Here is a 20,524-nt window from a genome sequence, read left to right on the forward strand (position 1 = left end):
TTATGCACAACAGAGTTTCAAAGCATTTTATAGATTGTAAAGAACTGAAAATGGTCATTTGCTGAATTTGCAGCATTAGGAGGAGCATATTTACAGAAATCAAAAGCTATTTCAAACAAACACATCTTAACAGGGCAAGTTACATGTTAACATAGGACCCCTTCTTTGATATCGCCTTCACAATTCTTGCATCCATTGAACTTGTGAGTTTATGGAGAGTTTCTTCTTGAATTTCTTTGCAGGATGTCAGAATAGCCTCTTGATGCTAACTGCCCCCCCACCCTCACAGATCTTTTGCTTGAGGATGCTCCAAAGGTTCTCAATAGGGTTGAGGTCAGGGGAGGATGGGGGCCACACCATGGGTTTCTCTCCTTTTATGCCCATAGCAGCCTATGACACAGAGGTATTCTTTGCAGCATGAGATGGTGCATTGTTATCCATGAAGATGATTTTGCTACGGAAGGCACGGTTCTTCTTTTTGTACCATGGAAGAAAGTGGTCAGTCATAAACTCTACATACTTTGACTATGACCGAGGTCATTTTCACACCTTCAGGGAGCCTAAAGGGGCCTACCAGCTCTCTCCCCATGATTCCGGCCCAAAACATGACTCCGTCTCCTCCTTGCTGACGTCGCAGCCTTATTGGGACATGGTGGCCATCCACCAACCATCCACTACTCCATCCATCCGGACCATCCAGGGTTGCACGGCACTCATCAGTAAACAAGACTGTTGACTGACTGAAAATTAGTCATCATGTATTTCTGGGCCCACTGCAACCGTTTCTGCTTGTGAGCATTAGTTAGGGGTGGCCGAATAGTAGGTTAATGCACAACTGCAATCCTCTGGAGGATCCTACACCTTGAGGTTCGCGGGACCAGCAGCTTCAAATACCTGTTTGCTGCTTTGTAATGGCATTTTAGCAGCTGCTCTCTTAATCTGATGAATTTGTCTGGTAAAAACTTCCTCATTATGCCTTTATCTGCACGAACCCGTGTGTGCTCTGAATCAGCCACAAATCTCTTCATGTAACTTGCCCTGTTAAGACTGAAATAGCTTTTGATTTCTGTAAATATATCCTAATGCTGCAAATTCAGCAAATGACCATTTTCAGTTCTTTACAACCTATAAAATGCTTTGAAACTCTGTTGTGCATAATAATTTGGAACAGTGCATTTTGAGTTTTTTATTTTTGAAAAAAATACTGTTTTCATTGGGTGGTTTGTTCAATGAAATTCGACTGATACCCTAACGGTTGGTGACTTGAAAATTATACTGACTGTCATTTGCATCGACTATTTAGGAAAATAAGTGTAAAATATAATTTTCATAATAATTTGGAACACACTGTATAACAGTTGGACCCACATTAACATGAGATGGCCATTGATTTTGATAACGGCTGCAAATTAAATGTGGTTTTTAGTCGACTACTACAAGCTACAACAATGAAAAATGCGGGTCTTTATTGTTTGGATGGTTAGTTGATTGATGCTCTTTTTGCAGAATTGCTGTTTGTGTTCGCTGAGAGGGGGAGCCTTGCAGAAAGCTAACAACAACAAGTAAGTTGTTCCAGAGACACCAGAAGCAGTACATCTAGAACATCTGCACTATTATAAGATAAGATAAGATAGACTTTATTAATCCCACACTGGGGAAATTCCTGTGCTACAGCAGCTCAAAAGAATTTATTTTTTTACACACATTAGAATAATACACATTAAGTAGACAGGAGAAAAACATATACATAAAGTATAAGAAATAGAAAAAATAGAATTAGTTATAATAATAATAATAATAGTAATAAAAACGTAAATATTACTATACAATATTTATACAATAAACACCCTTAAATAAACAGACAGGTACTAATGGTACTTTATCCTTAAACAGGATAACACCAAACTGGTTTAACGTTCTAAGCTGCTCATTGATTTTTTCAACTCCTTAACAGCCATCAACAGGTGAGTTCTAAGTCAGAAAACTGGAATAGTCATGGTCCAACTGATTAGGTATTACTGTATGTAGGGATGCACGTTATATTGGTAGCCAATCAGGGTGTGATTTGCTCGGGGTGGATGAGTGGGATTTCCCCCTTTCTGGTCTATATATACCCCTGCCTTTGCTGAATTATTTTTATTCCCGGTGGGGACAAAATGTATCCCAGGCATGTATGAACGGGCGTTTCCTGGGTGAAAGTATTTTGTTTTCGCCGGCTTGAATACACTGCGTTTTATGTTGACACCAAAGTGGTGCTATTTCATTCTGAGATTAGTTTCCATTGGATATTGAAGTTCATAAATAAGTAGGGCTGGGCATTGGCCCTAAATCGCACCCTGTGGCCAATATATTATTGGCTGATACATGAGAAAAATATAATTATTGCTCTGCTAATGGAATTTCAGGCAACAATGTCCTCTGATAATGCAAGGCCTTGGCTTGCTTTTTTCATTTGGATGACAATCGAAACCCAGTTCTTAATGTTTTCTTAATCTTCTTTAACTAAAGCGTTACACCCTGGAGGAGTCTTGGATGTAACTTGTTAAATATCACCGTTATCACTAGTTCAGCCCTGGCATGTTGCCGTGGTTGCAGGATCAAACACTAAGGACCCCCTCAAAAATGAGATGATTCATCCTAAGGGGTTATTCTTCTAATAAATACTCCATACTTGAGTACGGTAGAATGTGTACCTCCAAAGCCCTTAGTTGTATTAAACAGGAATCAGCTGTCGGCTGTCTCAAACCATCAACAGTCGGATCATGGTTGTGATTGTTCAAAGAAGAGTAGGGATTCTTGGAAAGCAAACGGAGTACGCTCCCAATACCACGCAACAAGAAGCAGCAACAATAGACTACATTGTGTGTGTGTGTGTGTGTGTGTGTGTGTGCGTGTGTGTGTGTGTGTGTGTGTGTGTGTGTGTGTGTGTGTGTTTTAGGTGGGTACATGTGCTGTGTGCAGTGGCTGTGCTGGAGGCTCGCTTTGTCAACATCACTGAAAGAAGTCCTGTGGATTTAAGCGGAATCCCCTTGCAAAGATTTAAACTGGTGAGTTCAAATAACAGTCACACACTTGTATGGATAAGCTGCCGTTACATTCTCCATTATAAGCTGGTATATAAACAATGGCTGAGTCTCAAATAATAGCCAGCTCAGCATGAACAAATAGAGGCTGATTGCTAGTTTACACTGTAAATTTAACCCTTGTGTTGTCTTCCCTTCAACCTTGAAAAAAACAAGTTTTTTTTCGACGTTTTGACGCCTTTTTTCACAGTTTGTTTTTGCTTTTTCCAACGTTTTAAATTGTTAAATTTTTCTTCTACACATTTTCAGCGCTTATTTCTACATCCCATATTTTCTCATATAAAACAAAAATTTAAAACGGGTCAATGTGACCCAAAGTCAACACAAGGTTAAGATAATAAACATTTCCATAACCTTAATTCCATGTGTACAACAAGTTATGTATATCTAACAGAAGTCCTGTGTTTCTTCACTAATTAAAATGAAAGGCCTACCAGGTGGGATTTAGCCTTCGGATCTGCTGCAAGGCTTTTTAATGTTAAACTTCTGAGCAGGAAGTTAAAGAAATAGTTTGCCCGATAACAGTTGAAACTGTATATAGTACTTACCTTCCTAGGCTCTCTATCGTCCAAAAAGGCTTTCTATCTGATGCCGTTAAGGAGAGCATGGCACATGAAAAATGAAAGCACATCAGTGAAAACAAACTTCAACAGAGTCTGAAAGAAAGAACGCAAGAAGTGTCTTGTATCCATTTGTGCGCTAATGGAAATCCAAACACAACTTTATCGCTAAGCTATTGCTAAAAATAGCATTTTCGGATTTTCGTCCTGTGAAGGAATTTGTTATGCGAGGATGGATACCCGAACCGAGCCCGGCAGGACCCGCCGGTACCCGACGGGCCAGGCCGGGTTTGGAAAGATATTTAGAAATGATGTTCGGGGTCGGGCTCGGGCACATCAGCGCGATAAGGCATTGAACATTTTAGATGAATAAACAGCTTATTAACGTGCGTTTGTTGCCCCGTGTGCGCTGATGCGTTCATCTGTTGACATTTCCGAATGCCCTACAGTTTAATAAAAGCGGGCTTTCCACACAAACAAACGTACATGTGTCATTAGTATGAGAAAAAAAAAAGAGATTTTAACTGTCAGGCTCAGGTCGGGCTCGGACATAAATATCTTAATGCCTGTTGGGCTCGGGTCGGGTTCGGTTACTGCTCTGTCGAACGCGGGCCGGGCTGGGACAGAAAAATGCGGCCCGATCCGCACTCTAGTGCACATGCGTTTTGTAGGGTTTTGTCTTTTGTTCAGCCTCCGTTGAAGTCTATTGGCACTGATATGCGTTTCATTTTTCATGCGTTTCATTTTTCATGCGCTCCACTCTCCTTAATGCCATTCGATAGAAAACTTGTTCCGGGACTACAGAGAGCCCAGGGAGTTGAGTACTATGTACAATTTATTTATCTATGGTACAGTGAACTACTCCTTTAACTGCAATCCAAAGCAACATGCAAATGCTCTTTAACTGAAGACAGACACACAACCAACAACTTTCATTGTGTTCTGTCATCAATTAACTCATGAAATTAACATGACTTAGCTTAGGGCTGGGCAATATATCGATATATCGATATCGTGATATGAGACTGGATATCGTCTTAGATTTTGGATATTGTAATATCGTGATATGACAAGTTGTGTTGTCATTCCTGGTTTTAATGGCTGGATTACAGTAAAGTGATGCAATTTTTTAACTTACCAGACTGTTATATCTTTTCTATTATTTGCCTTTACCCAGTTAGTTATTATATACACATTAATGATGATTATTTATAAAAAATCTCATTGTGTAAATATTTTTTTGTAAGCACCAATTGTCAACCCTACAATATCGCCGCAATATCGGTATTGAGGAATTTGTCAACAATATCGTGATATTAGATTTTTTCCATATCGCCCAGCTCTAACTTAGCTACAGACCTTCCTCCATAGCGCTGCGAAAGAAGGTCTGGCTAGTCCACACAGCATTCCAGGATGGGAGAAAAATATGCCCTGGTTTATTGGCATTTCTTTAAACCAATCAGAGTAGTCTTGGGCGGCGCTCAATGACAGAGCCTCTGCAAAATAGCCTCCGGAAAGAACTTGTTTTTGGTGGAACATGTGTACGTTCAAAAGTTGTTTTGGTTGTGCAACAGAAAACTCAGATTGGACAGATAGTCTAGCTAGCTGTCTGGATTTACCCTGCAGAGATCTGAGGAGCAGTTAACCATAGTCCTCATAAATCCACCGGAGTTTAGAATGCCAACACAAAGAAAGAGGAAGGTAACGGACATCCGGCCAAAAAGAGTGACATCCGGCGGAATTTTCAGCGGCACCGGAGCAGTCCCGGAAATGAAACGTCGTCAATATAGACTCTATTAGCTGTAACCAACAAAAGTCAACATTTGTCATTTTATCTGGCGAAAATGAGAAGCTGCTACCTGAATGTTTTGTACACATTTGCTAAAAGGAAATTGGAGAGATAAAAGATTCCTTAGCGTCAGAGATAATCCGTCATCAGTGTATTTCCAAATCAAACACAGATTTATCTATTTCAAGACTTATTAATCTATATCTTCACACATATTGGAGCTAAAACACTCACACTGTAGGCTGTTGTAAAGAAGAGCAGCGCATGCTGAAGGGTGAGCAAAACACAGTTTAAGTCCAGTCACAATACATGCCTGGATTGTGCTAGCCTCGTGAGACCATCCTGATCTCGCGAGCTCCAGTTTTCCACTCGCAGATTAGTCTGGCTTCTTGAAAAGAAGAAAAGAAAGAAAGTCTCTTTTGTAGAGTTTTTTTTAAATTGAAAATTATTTACATTTAACAATATATTAACGTTTTAAAGTACTTAAATATACAATAAGGCATTTTAAATGCACTAAAAGGTAGCTAGCTGACGATAGACTGGCAGAACAAGTGTAACATGTTTACTAGTGATCACGTGCAGTGAATGGTTAATATGCGTTTATGTCCGTTTTGGTGAGCCCAGAGGGAAAATATGGCATTTTAAAAGTAGCCTACATTTACGGTACCTAGCTAACGGTAGACTACAGAGAAAGTGTGATATTTTTATGTCCGTTTCGGAGCGACAGAGGTAAAATATTTCAGTCGACACATTAAGTGTAACCGAAATTTGCGTTCAAATCCGGTCCAATTCCTACCGGTTGCGTAGGTTTCGGTACCCAACCCTACATCTCTCTGCCAGGGTATCTATGTCTATGTCTATATATATATTGTGTGTGTGTGTGTGTGTGTATGTATGTATGTATGTATGTATGTATGTAGCTCACAGAACTAAGCTAACAGGATGTGAAGCTATGACGTTTAAAGGCTTCAGCTGCACTCCATCTAATACTGGTCCTTGTGTGTTAGCTTCCCCTTCATTGAGTCATTTCAAATCCACGGCAGTTCCCTGACCTTTGGCTCCTGTCCTTTAATCTCCATCAGAAATGTTACTATTGTAAGAAGCGGATGAAGAAGGCGTCTGGCTGCTGCGTGCAGTGCTCTCATGGCCGCTGTCCCACTGCCTACCACCCCACCTGTGCCCAGGCTGCTGGAGTACTCATGCAGCCCGATCAGTGGCCCTTTGTGGTCCACGTTACCTGCTGTCGACACAAAGGCCCCACTCAGATTGAGGTAAGGAGCTTCTGAGGATCTGGTAACCTCTTCTTTAAGGACTTACTGTCACTAGAGATGAACTTTTGACACTTTTTGAAAGCATTGTCCAGTTCTGTTAGGCCCAGTTTATTTATGAAACCTTTATTGCCCCGAGGGGAATTTGTTTTGCACTCAAGGGAGCCACATTAAACATTAAGCACATACAACAGTGAATAACCATATGCAATAAAAACCACACCAAACATCCAACAACAATGAAGACGTAGAGGATACAGAAAACAGAACATAAACAACAACAACGCAGCAATGGTGGTGACATGCAATCATCGGTCCAATAGCTAAGATGACTTAATACATAATTAAATAAATAATCAATAGTGCACATTATAAAATGTCTATGTGCATGGGTCTGATCTGTTCAGTAACTGAATGCTCCTCGGCACAAACGATGTAATGGCACGTTTGGGTTTTGTTAGGGGCATTCGAAATCTACGTCCAGAGAGGACGGGGGGGGGGGAGGAACTCTGAGAAAAGTGGGTGGGATGGATCATCCAGTATCCTCAGGGCCAGATTGAGGGTATACTGTTCTGTGAGGTTGGAGGTGCTTTTAACATCGGATCCAGTAATTTTCCTGCCCATTTTAGTCACCTTGTCCAGCATGTTCCTGTTCTGGACAGAAAGACACACACATACACACACACACACACACACACACACACACAGCACTGGATGGCGAAAGTCACCACACTCTGAATGAAAGTTATATAAATCAATGTCAGAGTTGTTGTGTCTGCATTAAAACTACGCAGTTTCCTTAAAAAATAGAGCCGTTGCTGTGCTTTCGAGTATCTTGCTAGTGTGTTGGCAATTTGTAATCAATAATAGTGCCCAGCTACTTATACTCCTCCACAGTCTCAATGACTGTCCCTTGAATAGTAACAGGTTGCAGTGGAGGGGGCCTTTTCCTGAAATCAATCACCATTTCTTTTGTTTTTGAAATCTTTAAAATTAGTGAGTTTTGATTGCACCATTCATGAACAACCTCAGCCCTGTTGTCCTGTTCATTATCTGTTAAAAAACCGACTAGGGCAGCATCATCTGCAAACTTAATCAGTGAGCAGTTGGAATGGTGGCAGACACAATCATTAGTATATAAAATAAATAACAATGGTGATAAAACGCATCCTTGTGGCACTCCCGTGTTTGTCTTGATGGTTCTTAACTGACTGTGACCCGCCCTCACATACTGTTGCCTGCCTGTTAAAAGGTCCTGAATCCACTTTACAAGAGTGAGGTTTACACCCATGTTTGTCAGCTTCTCTATCTATGTGTGACTGGATGGCGTTGAAAGCTGAAGAGAAGTCTGCAAACAGGATGCGTACATGAGCGGCAGGTGTTTCAAGGTGTTTGTAAATTCCATTCAGGAGGGTTGTGACAGCATCTTCCACTTCCCTTTTCTCTCTGTAAGCAAACTGTAATGTGTCCATGTGAGCTTGGGGTTTGTATTTTGAGACAAATTAAAATCATCCGCTCAAAGCACTTCATAGCAACAGAAGTGAGTGCCACTTGTCTAAAATAGTTCAGTCCAACTGGTTTGGGTTTCTTAGGAAGTGGTAGAATTTCCGCTGTTTTCCATATCACTGGGACTTTGTGTGTGTTCAGACTAGGGCTGTGTGTTGGCAAGAATCTGGCAATAAGATACGTATCACGATACATGGGTCACGATTAATTATATTGCAATATATTTCGATACTGTGCGTGAGGCGATATATTGGGATTTTTTTTAAGTATAATTTTAGAAAACCTAATGAAACGACATGACATTACTTTAGGTAAACAATTCAGTACAGAGAAAATCAAACTGGCAGTTTGGGATTGTGGTTCACAGGTTCTTAGTGAGTACATTTTTATATGGTAAAGTAGGCCAAAGTTCAGCCATAGCTACATTGTTAGCTTCTAGCAAAAAGTCAGGCATTGCTAGGCACTGTTAGGCAAGGACACTAGTGGTGTGTCTCAGCATAGCCATCTAGCGGTAGGGGGTTTAAACACAACATAAACGTGAACCACTGTCTTACATGAATATTTTTGAACGTAAACTAAATTTAATTAATTAAAATATATATATTTTTTTTAATTTAAAAAGAAATCAATATTGCGTTTTTGAAAATCAATACAGTATTCCAAAATAAAATATTGCGATACTCAAGTGTATTGATTTTTTTCTTACACCCCTAGTTCAGACCAACAATCGTCTTGGTGCTAAGCCCCGGAAAAAATGACGGTGCCTCTGCTAAATAGCCTCAGAAAGGAACTTGTTTTGGTGGAACATGTGCTCGTTCAGAAGTTGTTTTAGTTGTGCAACAGAAAACTCAGATTGGACAGATAGTCTAGCTAGCTGAAAGAGGAAGGTTGAGGGGAATCCGGCAGAAAAGAGGGACATCTGGTGGAATTTCCGGTGGCACTTGAACAATCCTGGAAATGGAACGTTATCGATATAGACTACCTCCGTCCAAAACCGCCACTTTGACCAGTTTGCAACCGTTTGTAACGGACTTGACCAGCTGACTTGGCTGTTGAAACAGGTGATGATGGCCCTTATGTTATAAACCCAGCCACTGGCGACTTGACAAGCTAAATCCCAGGCGACACCATCAGCTGGCTTGAGTTAAGCTGAGACGGGCAACTGACTTTTCCGCGCAACGTTTTAAAACAGTTTTGTCTTGTCGTGAATCTTTGTTCTGAACTAGGCTTTACATTATAGTGTCCCAAATGTCAGGGACTACTGAAGCAGTGTCATCATTAGTAAGTCATAAAACATTTGATTTTCCTGAATCTCCTTTACAGCGCAATAAAGCAGCCATGCAGGAGCTGACTGTGGGACAGAAGGTGATATGCAAGCACAAGAATGGCCGCTACTACCAGTGCGACGTGGTGCAGCTGTCTAAAGAGACATTTTATGAAGTCAACTTTGATGATGGTTCCTTCAGCGACAATCTCTTCCCCGAAGACATCGTGGTAGGTTCACTGGTTTATCGTTATCTTGTCTTTTTTTTTTTTATGCCAAAAAATAACGCCAAATATACGTTGTGCTTCACCTATATTCATTCTGCAGCGACGCACTGCCGTGAACTGCAGCTAAGCATTCCCGTGAGTCCTTGAATGAGACAACTGTCCGTGGTTAGTTCACGTCTGTAACAGCAGGACAGTCTAGTGATAACGTGTCAAACTTAAAGCCCACAGGCCACCTCCGGCCCCTCACAAATTTTGATCTGGCCCGCATCAATTTTGGCCCGCCTAGTTGTGCGCCAGATCAAACTGATGGCAAACTATTTTTCAAACTGTAATCATGCGACAGTCGGAGCAGAATTTGGCAGATTTCCCGACTTTTAAGACTCAGGAATTCCCACAAAGGCAGATGTATTCATATTCAAGCTGTGAAACAGGTTGCTGTGAGTCGGCTGTGTGGTAGCTGCTTTTAAAAATGTAATCTTTGTTTTGATTGATTTTTCTAAACTCTATGATGGCAAAGGAACTTTTTTGCTGACTTTTTTAGGGTTTTATGTCGACCAAACCGTAAGTGAGAAGACTAAATGAGACATGTAGTAATACAGTCAAAGATATTTTACTTTTTCTCTTATAAAAGCATGTTAATAAACTAAACATGTCTGGCCCTTGATGTGGCCCTCATTTTTCAGTGTGGCCCTTAGTGAAACTCAGTTTGACGTCCCTGGTCTAGTGTGTTGTCTAAACCGCTAAAGTCAGAACAGGTGAAGAGAACGTTGTCAGTATCTGAGCCGGTTGAAAAACGAGCTCGGTAGTGGGCGACACGCTAACTAGCTGACGGATTCTGTGTTGTTAACTTAGCTAGAGCAGAGAATAATCCGTTAAACCAGATTGCTGAGGCTGTTTGGAAGTGATGTAACGTAGCATTGTATGTGGAGTGAGCACTGCGCCGGACTGTTAGGAAATAACGGGAGTAACAGGTGAACCAGCTTTAAAGTAGCATTTTCAGGTTCATATTTGTATTTTGTGTTTCTGCTAGGAAATGTTTACATGCTTTAATGTTCAAAAAACACTATCCTTTGGCTGCTGCTCAGTATTTACCCTCTGTCTGAGGCGCTCTGTAGGAGCGCCTGTCTCTTTAAGCCCCCCTCCCGAAAAAGCCCAGTCTGCTCCGATTGGCCAGCGTGTTTCCTGGAATCTCCGCTCCGCTTTTGTTTCACTAGTGGAACCTGGAGCTACTGCAATGGAGTATATAGCAGGTCTTTGTTCCGTGAAAAATCACCAATAAAGGCGTCTAAACCAAATATTACATAACTGTCCAGCAGTAACCCCAAAATTGGGGAGAAACATTGCAGCTACTTAATATGTAGCATTAGGCTAACGTTGGATTGTAATGGAACTAAGCAGCACTTTCCACCATCAAAAATCACAGATAAAGGCTTCTGAACCAAACACTACACAATTGGACATGTTTCAGCAGTAATGCGACCCGAGATTGAGGAGAATTTAACAACACTGGCAGCCAAGATGACATTTTTTACTGTCGTTAGCATGTAGCTACATGCGATAATGTTAACACCGCAGTACCTTAAAGTAGCTCCTGCCTGGAGCAGATGACCTGAACTGTACCGGATTGTTCAGAACAGTTGGAAATCTGAACATTTAAGATCACAGGGATTTATCTCAAATACGTTTACCTAAATATTTGATGTTTAACATGAAAATCTGACATTATAACATTGTAGGTATGACAGAAAAGACGGAAAAGCATAATATGTCCACTTCAAAAGTATCCCCCAGGCTAAAGCAGTCAGTATAGGGGAAATATCTACGCCTGTGTTCAGTTTGCTCAGAAGTTTGTCATGTGTGTTTTTATGTTTTAGAGCCGGGACTGTGCTCAGCTCGGACCCCCACCCCCGGGTGAAGTGGTTCAAGTGCGATGGACAGACGGCCTGGTGTACGGGGCCAAATTTGTGGCAACGCATGCCATCCACATGTACCTGGTAAGATTTCCTTTTTGTGTCTGTGTTTGTTTTGTGTCACATGACAAAGTTTGACTTGCTGTAATTAATAGCACAATATGCTAACAAATTGAACCTAAATATTACAATTGCCAGCACCGAAAACATGGCTGTAGCAAAAGGTCGGGGCAGGCAGGTAATATAAGATTTTTCTCCATGCTTCTTTTGACCGTGGAATATGTTTTGTTGTCACATATTGCATTATTTGTGTAAACGTTTGTGTGGAAGTGTACACTGAAGTAATTGAAAAATAATGTATAAAAGAAGTGTCTACATTTAATTAATCACTTTCAGATATTAACGATTTTTTTTTTTGGATATTTGGTTTTGGAACTGGCTATTCCCAAAATAATTCTTTCTGTTTATTGTAAGTAGATTTTAATATTAGAGCTATAAATGTAGCCTTTGACTCTGTAAACCACAACATATGGTGGCCTTGCAGTCTAAGCAGCCATTGTTTTAGGTTCCATTGATACAATCAAATTGGAAACAGGAAGTCCAGTTTGAGTTACACAATCGGAAAGTCTAGCAGATGCCAAAACACTGCACAGCAATTTATAATATTACGGGGAAGGATTTTGCTGCTCTGGCAAGTTCAGACAGCAGCAGTTTTTTGAACTTCCATTTGGACGAGCCCGAGGTAAACGTTAGAAATGTTGTGTTCATGCTACAAAGTAATCACCCTGGAAACAGCACTTATTTGACGTATTTGATTGGCCAACGAGTGCTGTTGTTTGTTTGAACCTAAGACATGTATATTACAATTAGGGCTGCGCAATTTTATCGAAATCGCTATATGGACTAGCGCAATATTTGTTAAAGGCCAAATATGTGTCGAATCATTCTGAATTAAGTATTGAAAAATGTCCATCTCTGTAGGGATCCTTTCCATAATATTGTCAGACACTAAGAATAATAATCTGAGCATCTCAGCGGCAAAAACAGCACTTTTAGTGGACGCTTACTGATGCTGAACATTTGTCCTATAGCAGGAGTCTTCGATGTTATTTTAAGCCAAGGACCCCTTAACTCAAAGAGAGATGGAGCAGGGACCCCCTACTACATATATTGTATGAAATGAAGTTGCATAATAAACTGGGCCTGCAGGGCGGCCTAAAGCCTTTATACATACCTTTTTAGTGCACATAATACTAAGCTATTAAAATAGCCTATTCATTGTTGGCATGGTTTTATAAATCATGTTTTAATGTTAAACATACATGTGGCACAGTAAATCCTCAGGAAGAACTGTATCTGTGGATGGCTTTAGTGACTACCTTACCTATAGGCCAGTAAGCAGTGGGGATTTATATTTGCTAATATGTTGGATCCATGTTAAGACTTTTCAATTTTTAATTTTTAATTTTTTTTTTAAATTAAAGCTTTAGTGCGTAATTATTTGATATTAATGAACATCCGTTACATTCAAGTCATTGCCAAATGAGTTGGGATTTCCTCCTGTGTCCCCCCGTTTGGGACAATGTTTCTGACTCCAATAAAAGACCTATATATCCCCGCGCATTCGTTAAATTGGAATTACATTGATCCTAAGCAAGAGCCAAATAAGAAGATAAGATAAAGTCAAATACATTCGTTTAATCAGTCAAGCATCGAAGTTTCAATACACAGATCTGTGGGATCACAAAGCACGCAGAGACTAAGTTTCCCTAGCAACAGACAAAAAGCCGGAGCCAGTCCACGTATCTCTAGACTGTCAGACCTTGTGAGCCCCGTTCTATTCTTACCCTCATCTCTTATACTTTCTTTCTTGGGCCCCCTCTTTTCTCCAGCTTAGGGAGTGTTATCTTCACACAACACACGCCAGGGTCGAGGCCACTGTGCTGTGTCTTGTCTAGGCCTGTCACGATAACAAATTTTGCTGGACGATAAATTATCCCAGAAATTATTGCGATAAACGATAATATTGTCGTTCCAAGACCATTTTCATCTAATATAATGATAATGGCATAATAATGCAGGTACACCTTTTCAAAGATCAATACAATTTTATTTCTAAAGAATATTCAACACTGGAACTGGAAGACATTTTAAATATCCACAGTATGTCTTTGATCTCCTAGTATGTCGTCTTTCACGCTGTTGTACAGTTGTGGAATTGCCGTTTGTGACACGTATGTTCTCCCAGGTAATTCATACTGGCTGTCAAATGTTTGCAGCATTCCTCGAGTGTTTGTGCGATAGACTACAGACTCTGTACTACATTTAAAAATGATTTATTAAACACTAAATATTACATTTAAATAATATATAATTAATAAATGAAATCTGTCTATATGGCTATCTGCCACATGGCGAGTAAATGTTTGTACCAAAATAATTCTGTTTTTCAGTCTTCATTTTGGCGAAGGTGCAGCTTCTTCTCCTCTGCAGGTCGGAGCTTCGTGGGTTCGGGCCGACACACAAACATACACACACACACACACACACACACTGGCGCAACTCTGACACACTTTCTGCAACCCCGCGGGCAGCTGTAGGCTTGTACTGTTAATGTTCTGTGCACTGTCGGACACACGCAGCCACTTTCCTGAAACCGCTTGCGGTCCACAGCAGCGTGTATGTCCGAGCCTGTCTCCACCGACTCCACCTGCAGGTTGTCAACTGTGGTTTGGAATGAAAGGGAGAAAACAGGACGCCGAGTAACATGGCGGATATCGCTCATATACTTTTTTTTTTTTTTTTTTTTTTTAACGGTGCCTTAACTGCAAAGTGCTGCGGGAAACCCTGCTCCAACTCTCAACTAGCGTTTTCTCTCTCTCCGCCAGGAGTCCCGCCCACACAAAGAGCATGCGACTGACAAGAGGGTTCACTCCTCGTTACGCTAAGGAACCGAGAGTGGTCCTCCAGTCTCTTTGGGAGAGAGAGAGAGAGAGAGAGAGACAAGGAAAACAAACAAGCATGCAAATGAAAATTATCGCGGCCAGAAAAATTATCGAGCTCATTTTTTTTAATCGTGCGATTAATTGATTTATTGACTATCGTGACAGGCCTAGTCTTGTCTTCATTTGCTCTCACGCGAAGCGGTACATTCTGCTCCTGTTTCACTTATTATTATTACTCAATGTACTTTGCTCGAGGACACTGTGACCCTAACTATCTTATAGTTATGGCTTAAAGGTGCTGTAGGTAGGATTGTGAAGATCCAGGACTTTGCCAAAAAATTTGAACATCAACAACTTCTCAGTCCCTCCCCCCTTTCTGCTAAAGCCCAAACGGTCTCCTAAGCCCCTCCCCCCACAAGGGAGAGCTGTGCACGATAGAGCGCGTGTGAAGAGGGGGGGAGGAGAGGAAACCTATCTGCAGCTCGTGCGCGGGGAAGGGGGAGGGGAGGATGCTATGAAATGCGTGTGCCTGAGCAGTGATTGACACGCAGTTAGACAGACTTATATCTAAAATATTTTTGTAGACATAACTGATTTTGCCACTAAATGTTAGTGTTAACGGTTTTTTTTTTTTTTCTACAATTTCACTTTCTACCCGACAGAGGCTGATTTACCAAGGGATCCTTTAAAAGGTGTAGCTACTTTACAGTTGATTATTACCTGATATTTAATCCGGCAAGTCGCAGAGCTGATGTTTTACAATAACTGACTGAAAAATGAGCAGTGGAGTAGTAACGTTACGAGGCAGAGAGCCAGCCGCTAAATGAGTCAAATTAACTTCATGCTCCATCCACACAAAGCACACTGCTATCGCCACGAGTGACAGCTTTATTCGGCTCGTTTTCTGTGAACGATGTGGCGACGGGGTAACGTTAAGGCGGAGTTAGCAAGCTAATGTTAGCTAACTAACACCGGTTGCCTGGCTTGCTGGTTCCGCCGTGCTTTTATGCTGCATCGCTTACAGAGAATGAGCTGAACAGCTAGCGGTCCGTCCAACGTTAGCAGTCTGCTGACCCACTGCCGCTGGGTCTAACGTTAGCAGTCAGTCCGACGTTAGCGGTCTGCTGACCCACTGCCGCTGGGTCTAATGTATAGCAGTCCGCTGCCCCGGATTGTGGGGAAAAAATTTTATTTGTTTCAAATCGGTAACATAGATGTAATGACGTGAAGTAACATGGCATTTTATTTTGTTTTATTTGAGTTTTAACTTGTCCAGTGGGGCAAGTAAATTTCTCTTCCCTTGCCCTACAAAAAAATCCACTTGTCCCGGACAAGCGGACAAGCCTTAATGTCGAGCCCTGCACCAAAACACTCTTGGTCTCTTATGGAAACCTATTACATTCTTATTATATTTATCTACCAATAGTAAGACATAACATAACATTATTCTACAGTTAAAGGCTGCATCACAGTAAAGCGATGTCATTTTCTGAACTTATCAGACTGTTCTAGCTGTTTCATTATTTGCCTTTACCCACTTAGTCATTGTATTCACATTATTGGTGATCATTTATCAAAACTCTCATTGTGTTAAAGTTTTGTGAAAGCACCAATAGTCAACCCTACAATATCGCCGCAATATCGACATCGGTGTACTTGGTCAAAATATTATGATATTTTTTTTCCATATGGTCCAACTCTGTGATGAGGCAGGGAATAATAGGACCCAAATGCAGGGAGAGGCAGGCAGGCAGGAGATGGTTTGAGCTTGAGGTTTAATTTAACAAAAAGCGGCAGTACAGAGACTGGAAAAACACACAGGGAATAACTTACTGGAACAAAAGAACGCTGGGAAGATTTAAAAAAAAAACAGGCACAAAACTGACAGGGTGGAAACACGAACTGACCAGAAGAGGAAACAAACTGACGGGCAAAACACAAGGACGCAAAACGGACGCAAAACAATCTGATAAGAGACAAGGGAAACACAAGGGCTAAATACACTGGGTAATGAGGTAACGAGGGGCAGGTGACACAGCAGGTGAAACACATTAGGAGAGACAAGGTAATCAACAAAGGCGGTTAAACAGAAAGTAAAACTGGACATGACAAGACAGAAAACCAGAATAAAACAGGAAAAACATGAAATCAGCTAAACACAGAAACTTGACACAACACTAGACAACACAAGGGAGAACAGAGAACACAGGAAACAGAAAAATACAGAATAAATATACAAAAACAGGAAACATACAGAAATCATAATACAGGAAACAGAAATGTCCACAACCACAACACAACTCTACTCTATTTGTGTCCTGACTGTTTTGTTTGCTACATTTCTGGAATGTAGGTGGAGTTTGAGGATGGGTCACAGCTAACAGCCAAGAGAGATGACGTCTACTCTCTGGATGAGGAACTCCCCAAGAGAGTCAAATCCAGACTGGTAAATGCAACCCAAACCACTCACATGGACGCTTTAATCCACCGTATATATATTTCTAATCCTGTGTTCATTTAACAAAGACTGAGTTGGAACTAAAAATAGGATTGGGCATCAAGAACTGGTTCCAACTTGGAATCGTTTCAAAAAATTCCAATTCCAATTGAATCGTTTTTCTATTGGAATAGTTTGGAAAAATGTGGTTTTGATCTGATCATTGGTTCCAAATTTAACGTGCAAGTTTGGGTTTCCAAGGCGACCACCGTACTTCCAGGCGCTTGTTGTGTAGCAGCCATGGAGCACACTAAGCGGCGCTCTAAAGTGTGGCTTCATTTTACGTTGAAAAAGCCAGGTAAAACTGTAAATCACCAATAAAACAAAATCAAATGTTCCTCTTATCTGTGAAATAAACATGGCTGCATCTGAAATTCCACACTAACATGCTATTTAGTAGCTAAAACAGTATGTGAGATTTATTATTATGTCTAAAACCTTAGTATGAAACCAATACATGAATTGCATACTATTTCCGGTAAAATGTTACAGTATGCAATACTAGACACTGCGCCGGCATAAATATCCCAATATGGCCAAACGAAGGTTTGTGAACCATTTTCTTTATTTTCTGAGCACACTAGATCAGTGGTTCCCAACCTGGGGTCCGGGCACCCCTCAGGGGGGCGGCAAAGATCACAGGGGGGGCGCAAGTCTTATCTGGTTTGAGGTTGAGGTAAAAAAAAAAATTATGATAAACAAATTATGATAATACAGTAGAATATATAATGTATACAAAAGTCTGTATGAAAACTATTAATTTTGTTCTCGCTTAAAATTGTAGGCAGGCTACTTAGTAGGCCAAACCTCCGGGACCTCATAACCTGTGACCCTTGCTGTCATCAAGTCAGCTGCTAGCTGCTATCATCCTCGTCTTTCCTGCCGCCACGGCATCACTATTTTATGAATGAAACATGGCGGAGAAACGTAAAAGTGCTGATAACTCCTCTGTATCAAAAAAGAAAGTAAGGGAAAGTTACCTCAACTTCGGTTTTGGGGGGGCTCAGCTTTTCTTAGACATGAGTAGGGGGGGGGCGCCAAGGAAAAAAGGTTGGGAACCACTGCACTAGATGGCGCTCTTGGTTTTAAGAGAAAGGCCTAAAGCGAGAATTATACTGGACGCATCCAAGGTGGCGCGTGACGTCAAAATGACGTAATATCCTGCCGGCGCGCCCGATTTATGGCGCGCGCCCAGCTGTCGCTCACGGCTCTTTTTTTTTCAGCGGCGCGCGACAAAGCGGAAACGCGAGGCCTGAACGGGTTCGCCGACAACCGGATGCCAGGACTCTCAGAGTGACTGCAAGTCTCTCTTGTAAACTTACTGGGTTAAGATGAGTTCTTTTATGGTGAATGAAAGGCTTGATCTGATGAAGTAGGTCATCGAATCAAATCGAAGCATTGACGGCAATGCTGCTGCCAGATCTGCCATTGTTTACCTTTTTCTGCTTCTTCTAGTCCGTAGAAAGGGCAATGTCGGTAGCCTTTGCTCATTAGCGCCACCGCTGTTCAGGAGAAGACTGCAACTAGTGTCACGAGCACCAGCGTGGGTATAAATAGTCACGGCGATCCCATGACGTCACATTTGTACGCACCACCTTGGATGCATCCAGTATAATTCTCGCTTAAGGCATTGCAATTCAGTGTATGGACCTTTTTCACAGCAGACATTTTGACTCGTCATAGTAGGAAAAGCACAGCTGAAATTGATAACCTTAACGATGACTCAATTCCATGAAGTGTCCCAGTAAGCTATTTCAGTGAGTCAGCATGCACAATACCAGGGCCTCTCCTAAGTGGAATGCAGCCATCATTAATGGTTTTGAATACACCTGTGCTTTTCCTACTATGACATGTCAACATGTCTGCCGTGAAAAGGTCTATTCTCAACCCTTTGTTGGACGGTCTTTGGTGTTTTTTGCCCCCAATGTCTTCTCCCAGGCAGCGGGGCAATGGTTATGTTTAGGGTTAAGGTTAGGGTTAGCTGCCTGGAAGGCGCCGTTGGAGGCAAAAAACACCATTGAGCTTGTTGGACAGAGAGCGCCATCTAGTGGGCTCAGAAAATAAAGAAAATGCTTCACGAAGCTCCATTTGGCCATCGCTACTAGTTATTCACCTCTTTCAGTAATTTAAGCATTATCTGGCGATGCCGCTAGAGCGGAGGTCGGCAGGTGTTACCATGGTTACGCGTCTTCCAACGGCAAGGAGGCTCTCAGGAAGTGAGGTTGAAAATTACAGCTTAGTGCGTCCGAAAAGATCCACACTACTGTTTATTTACACAAAAGTATGTTGAACGATAGTACACATATTGAGTCTGTAGTGCAGAGGATGAGATTTTGGACGCAACCTTGGTTTTGAATCGGGTCATCGTTTCCAAATTTAACATGCGTTAAGTTTTGGTTTCCGTAGCGACCACCATACTTCCAGGCGCTTGTTTTTTGGCTTTATTTGACGTTGGAAAAAGCCCGGTTAAACTGTAAATCACCAATAAAATAAAATGTTCCTCTTATCTGTGAAATAAACATGTGAGCCGTTTAACTCCACCCCTCAAAGAATCGGAATCGAAAAAGAAGGATCCCGATTGGAATCAGAATTGTTCAAATCATAACGATGCCCAACCCTAACTAAAAATGAGTAAAAAACAAAGCGATTGAAAAGCCGTGTCCGTGTTGTCATGCAGTCTGGTGTTTGTCTCTGCAGTCCAAAGCGTCGGACATGAGATTCGACGGCATCTTTGAAGAGAAGGAGATCATCCAGGAGTCCAAGAGACAGAGAGTGATCAACTCGCGTTACAGGGGGGACTACATAGAGCCTGTGATTTACAGAGCCATCATGGAGTAACCACAACCACCCACCCACCCACCCACACAGCACCAGCACTGACAGACTGACCCGTGCTCACTGTACCTTAACCTAGCAGCTAGCCGCTGACAAGAGTGTAGCTCCGGACCACTTTCTTCTGGACTCGCTTTGGACTGTTCTCGATAATTTTTTTTAACTTCTCGTTCATCCGTCTTTGTTCATTCAATGACAGTTCTATTTGCTTTTGTCTGACCGCGAAACAGGAAACGGCAGTATTTTTTTGGTTCAGTTTTTCCAGAGGACTCCACACAGTGCAGTAGGCTGACGCCCAGCCCTGGCAGGACATAAAAGTAGGACGTAAGACAAAAATGACATTTGTACTAAAGTAGCATTTTGACAGTAAGGCACCTGTAAAAAAATAGACAATGCTGGAGTTCAACTTTAATTACAGTTATGTTCAATAAATTGATCTTTACTAAACATTTTAATAAATATGCAACACAGGTGTTTAAGTTTCAAGGATAATATCAGCGTCATTTTATTTATTTCTTGCTGCCGTTAGTGGCTATGATACGGAGCCCAACCGGTCTCAAAGGTAAAGGTTTAGATTGATTTTATTTCAAATTTGTAAAGTACTAAATTGTGCCCTAAAATGGCTGAATAAATTATTTAAAAT

At 41.4% G+C, this 20,524-nt stretch overlaps 1 protein-coding gene across 2 annotated transcripts in view; it reads left to right on the top strand.

Annotated features, from left to right (window-relative positions):
- Positions 1-20,267, top strand: part of kdm4aa (lysine (K)-specific demethylase 4A, genome duplicate a) — a 48,331-nt gene extending 28,064 nt beyond the window's left edge. For both annotated transcript variants that reach the window (XM_031311668.2, XM_031311669.2), the window contains exons 16-22: positions 1,507-1,562; positions 2,939-3,047; positions 6,515-6,703; positions 9,530-9,700; positions 11,572-11,691; positions 16,906-16,998; positions 19,747-20,267. In XM_031311668.2, coding sequence (XP_031167528.1) covers positions 1,507-1,562; positions 2,939-3,047; positions 6,515-6,703; positions 9,530-9,700; positions 11,572-11,691; positions 16,906-16,998; positions 19,747-19,887 — 879 coding nt within the window. In that variant the 3' untranslated portion in view covers positions 19,888-20,267. The remainder of the gene's footprint in view (positions 1-1,506; positions 1,563-2,938; positions 3,048-6,514; positions 6,704-9,529; positions 9,701-11,571; positions 11,692-16,905; positions 16,999-19,746) is intronic.
- Positions 20,268-20,524: the final 257 nt, after the last annotated feature.

The sequence above is a fragment of the Sander lucioperca genome, chromosome 11 (assembly GCF_008315115.2).
Source record: "Sander lucioperca isolate FBNREF2018 chromosome 11, SLUC_FBN_1.2, whole genome shotgun sequence".
NCBI lineage: Eukaryota > Metazoa > Chordata > Actinopteri > Perciformes > Percidae > Sander > Sander lucioperca.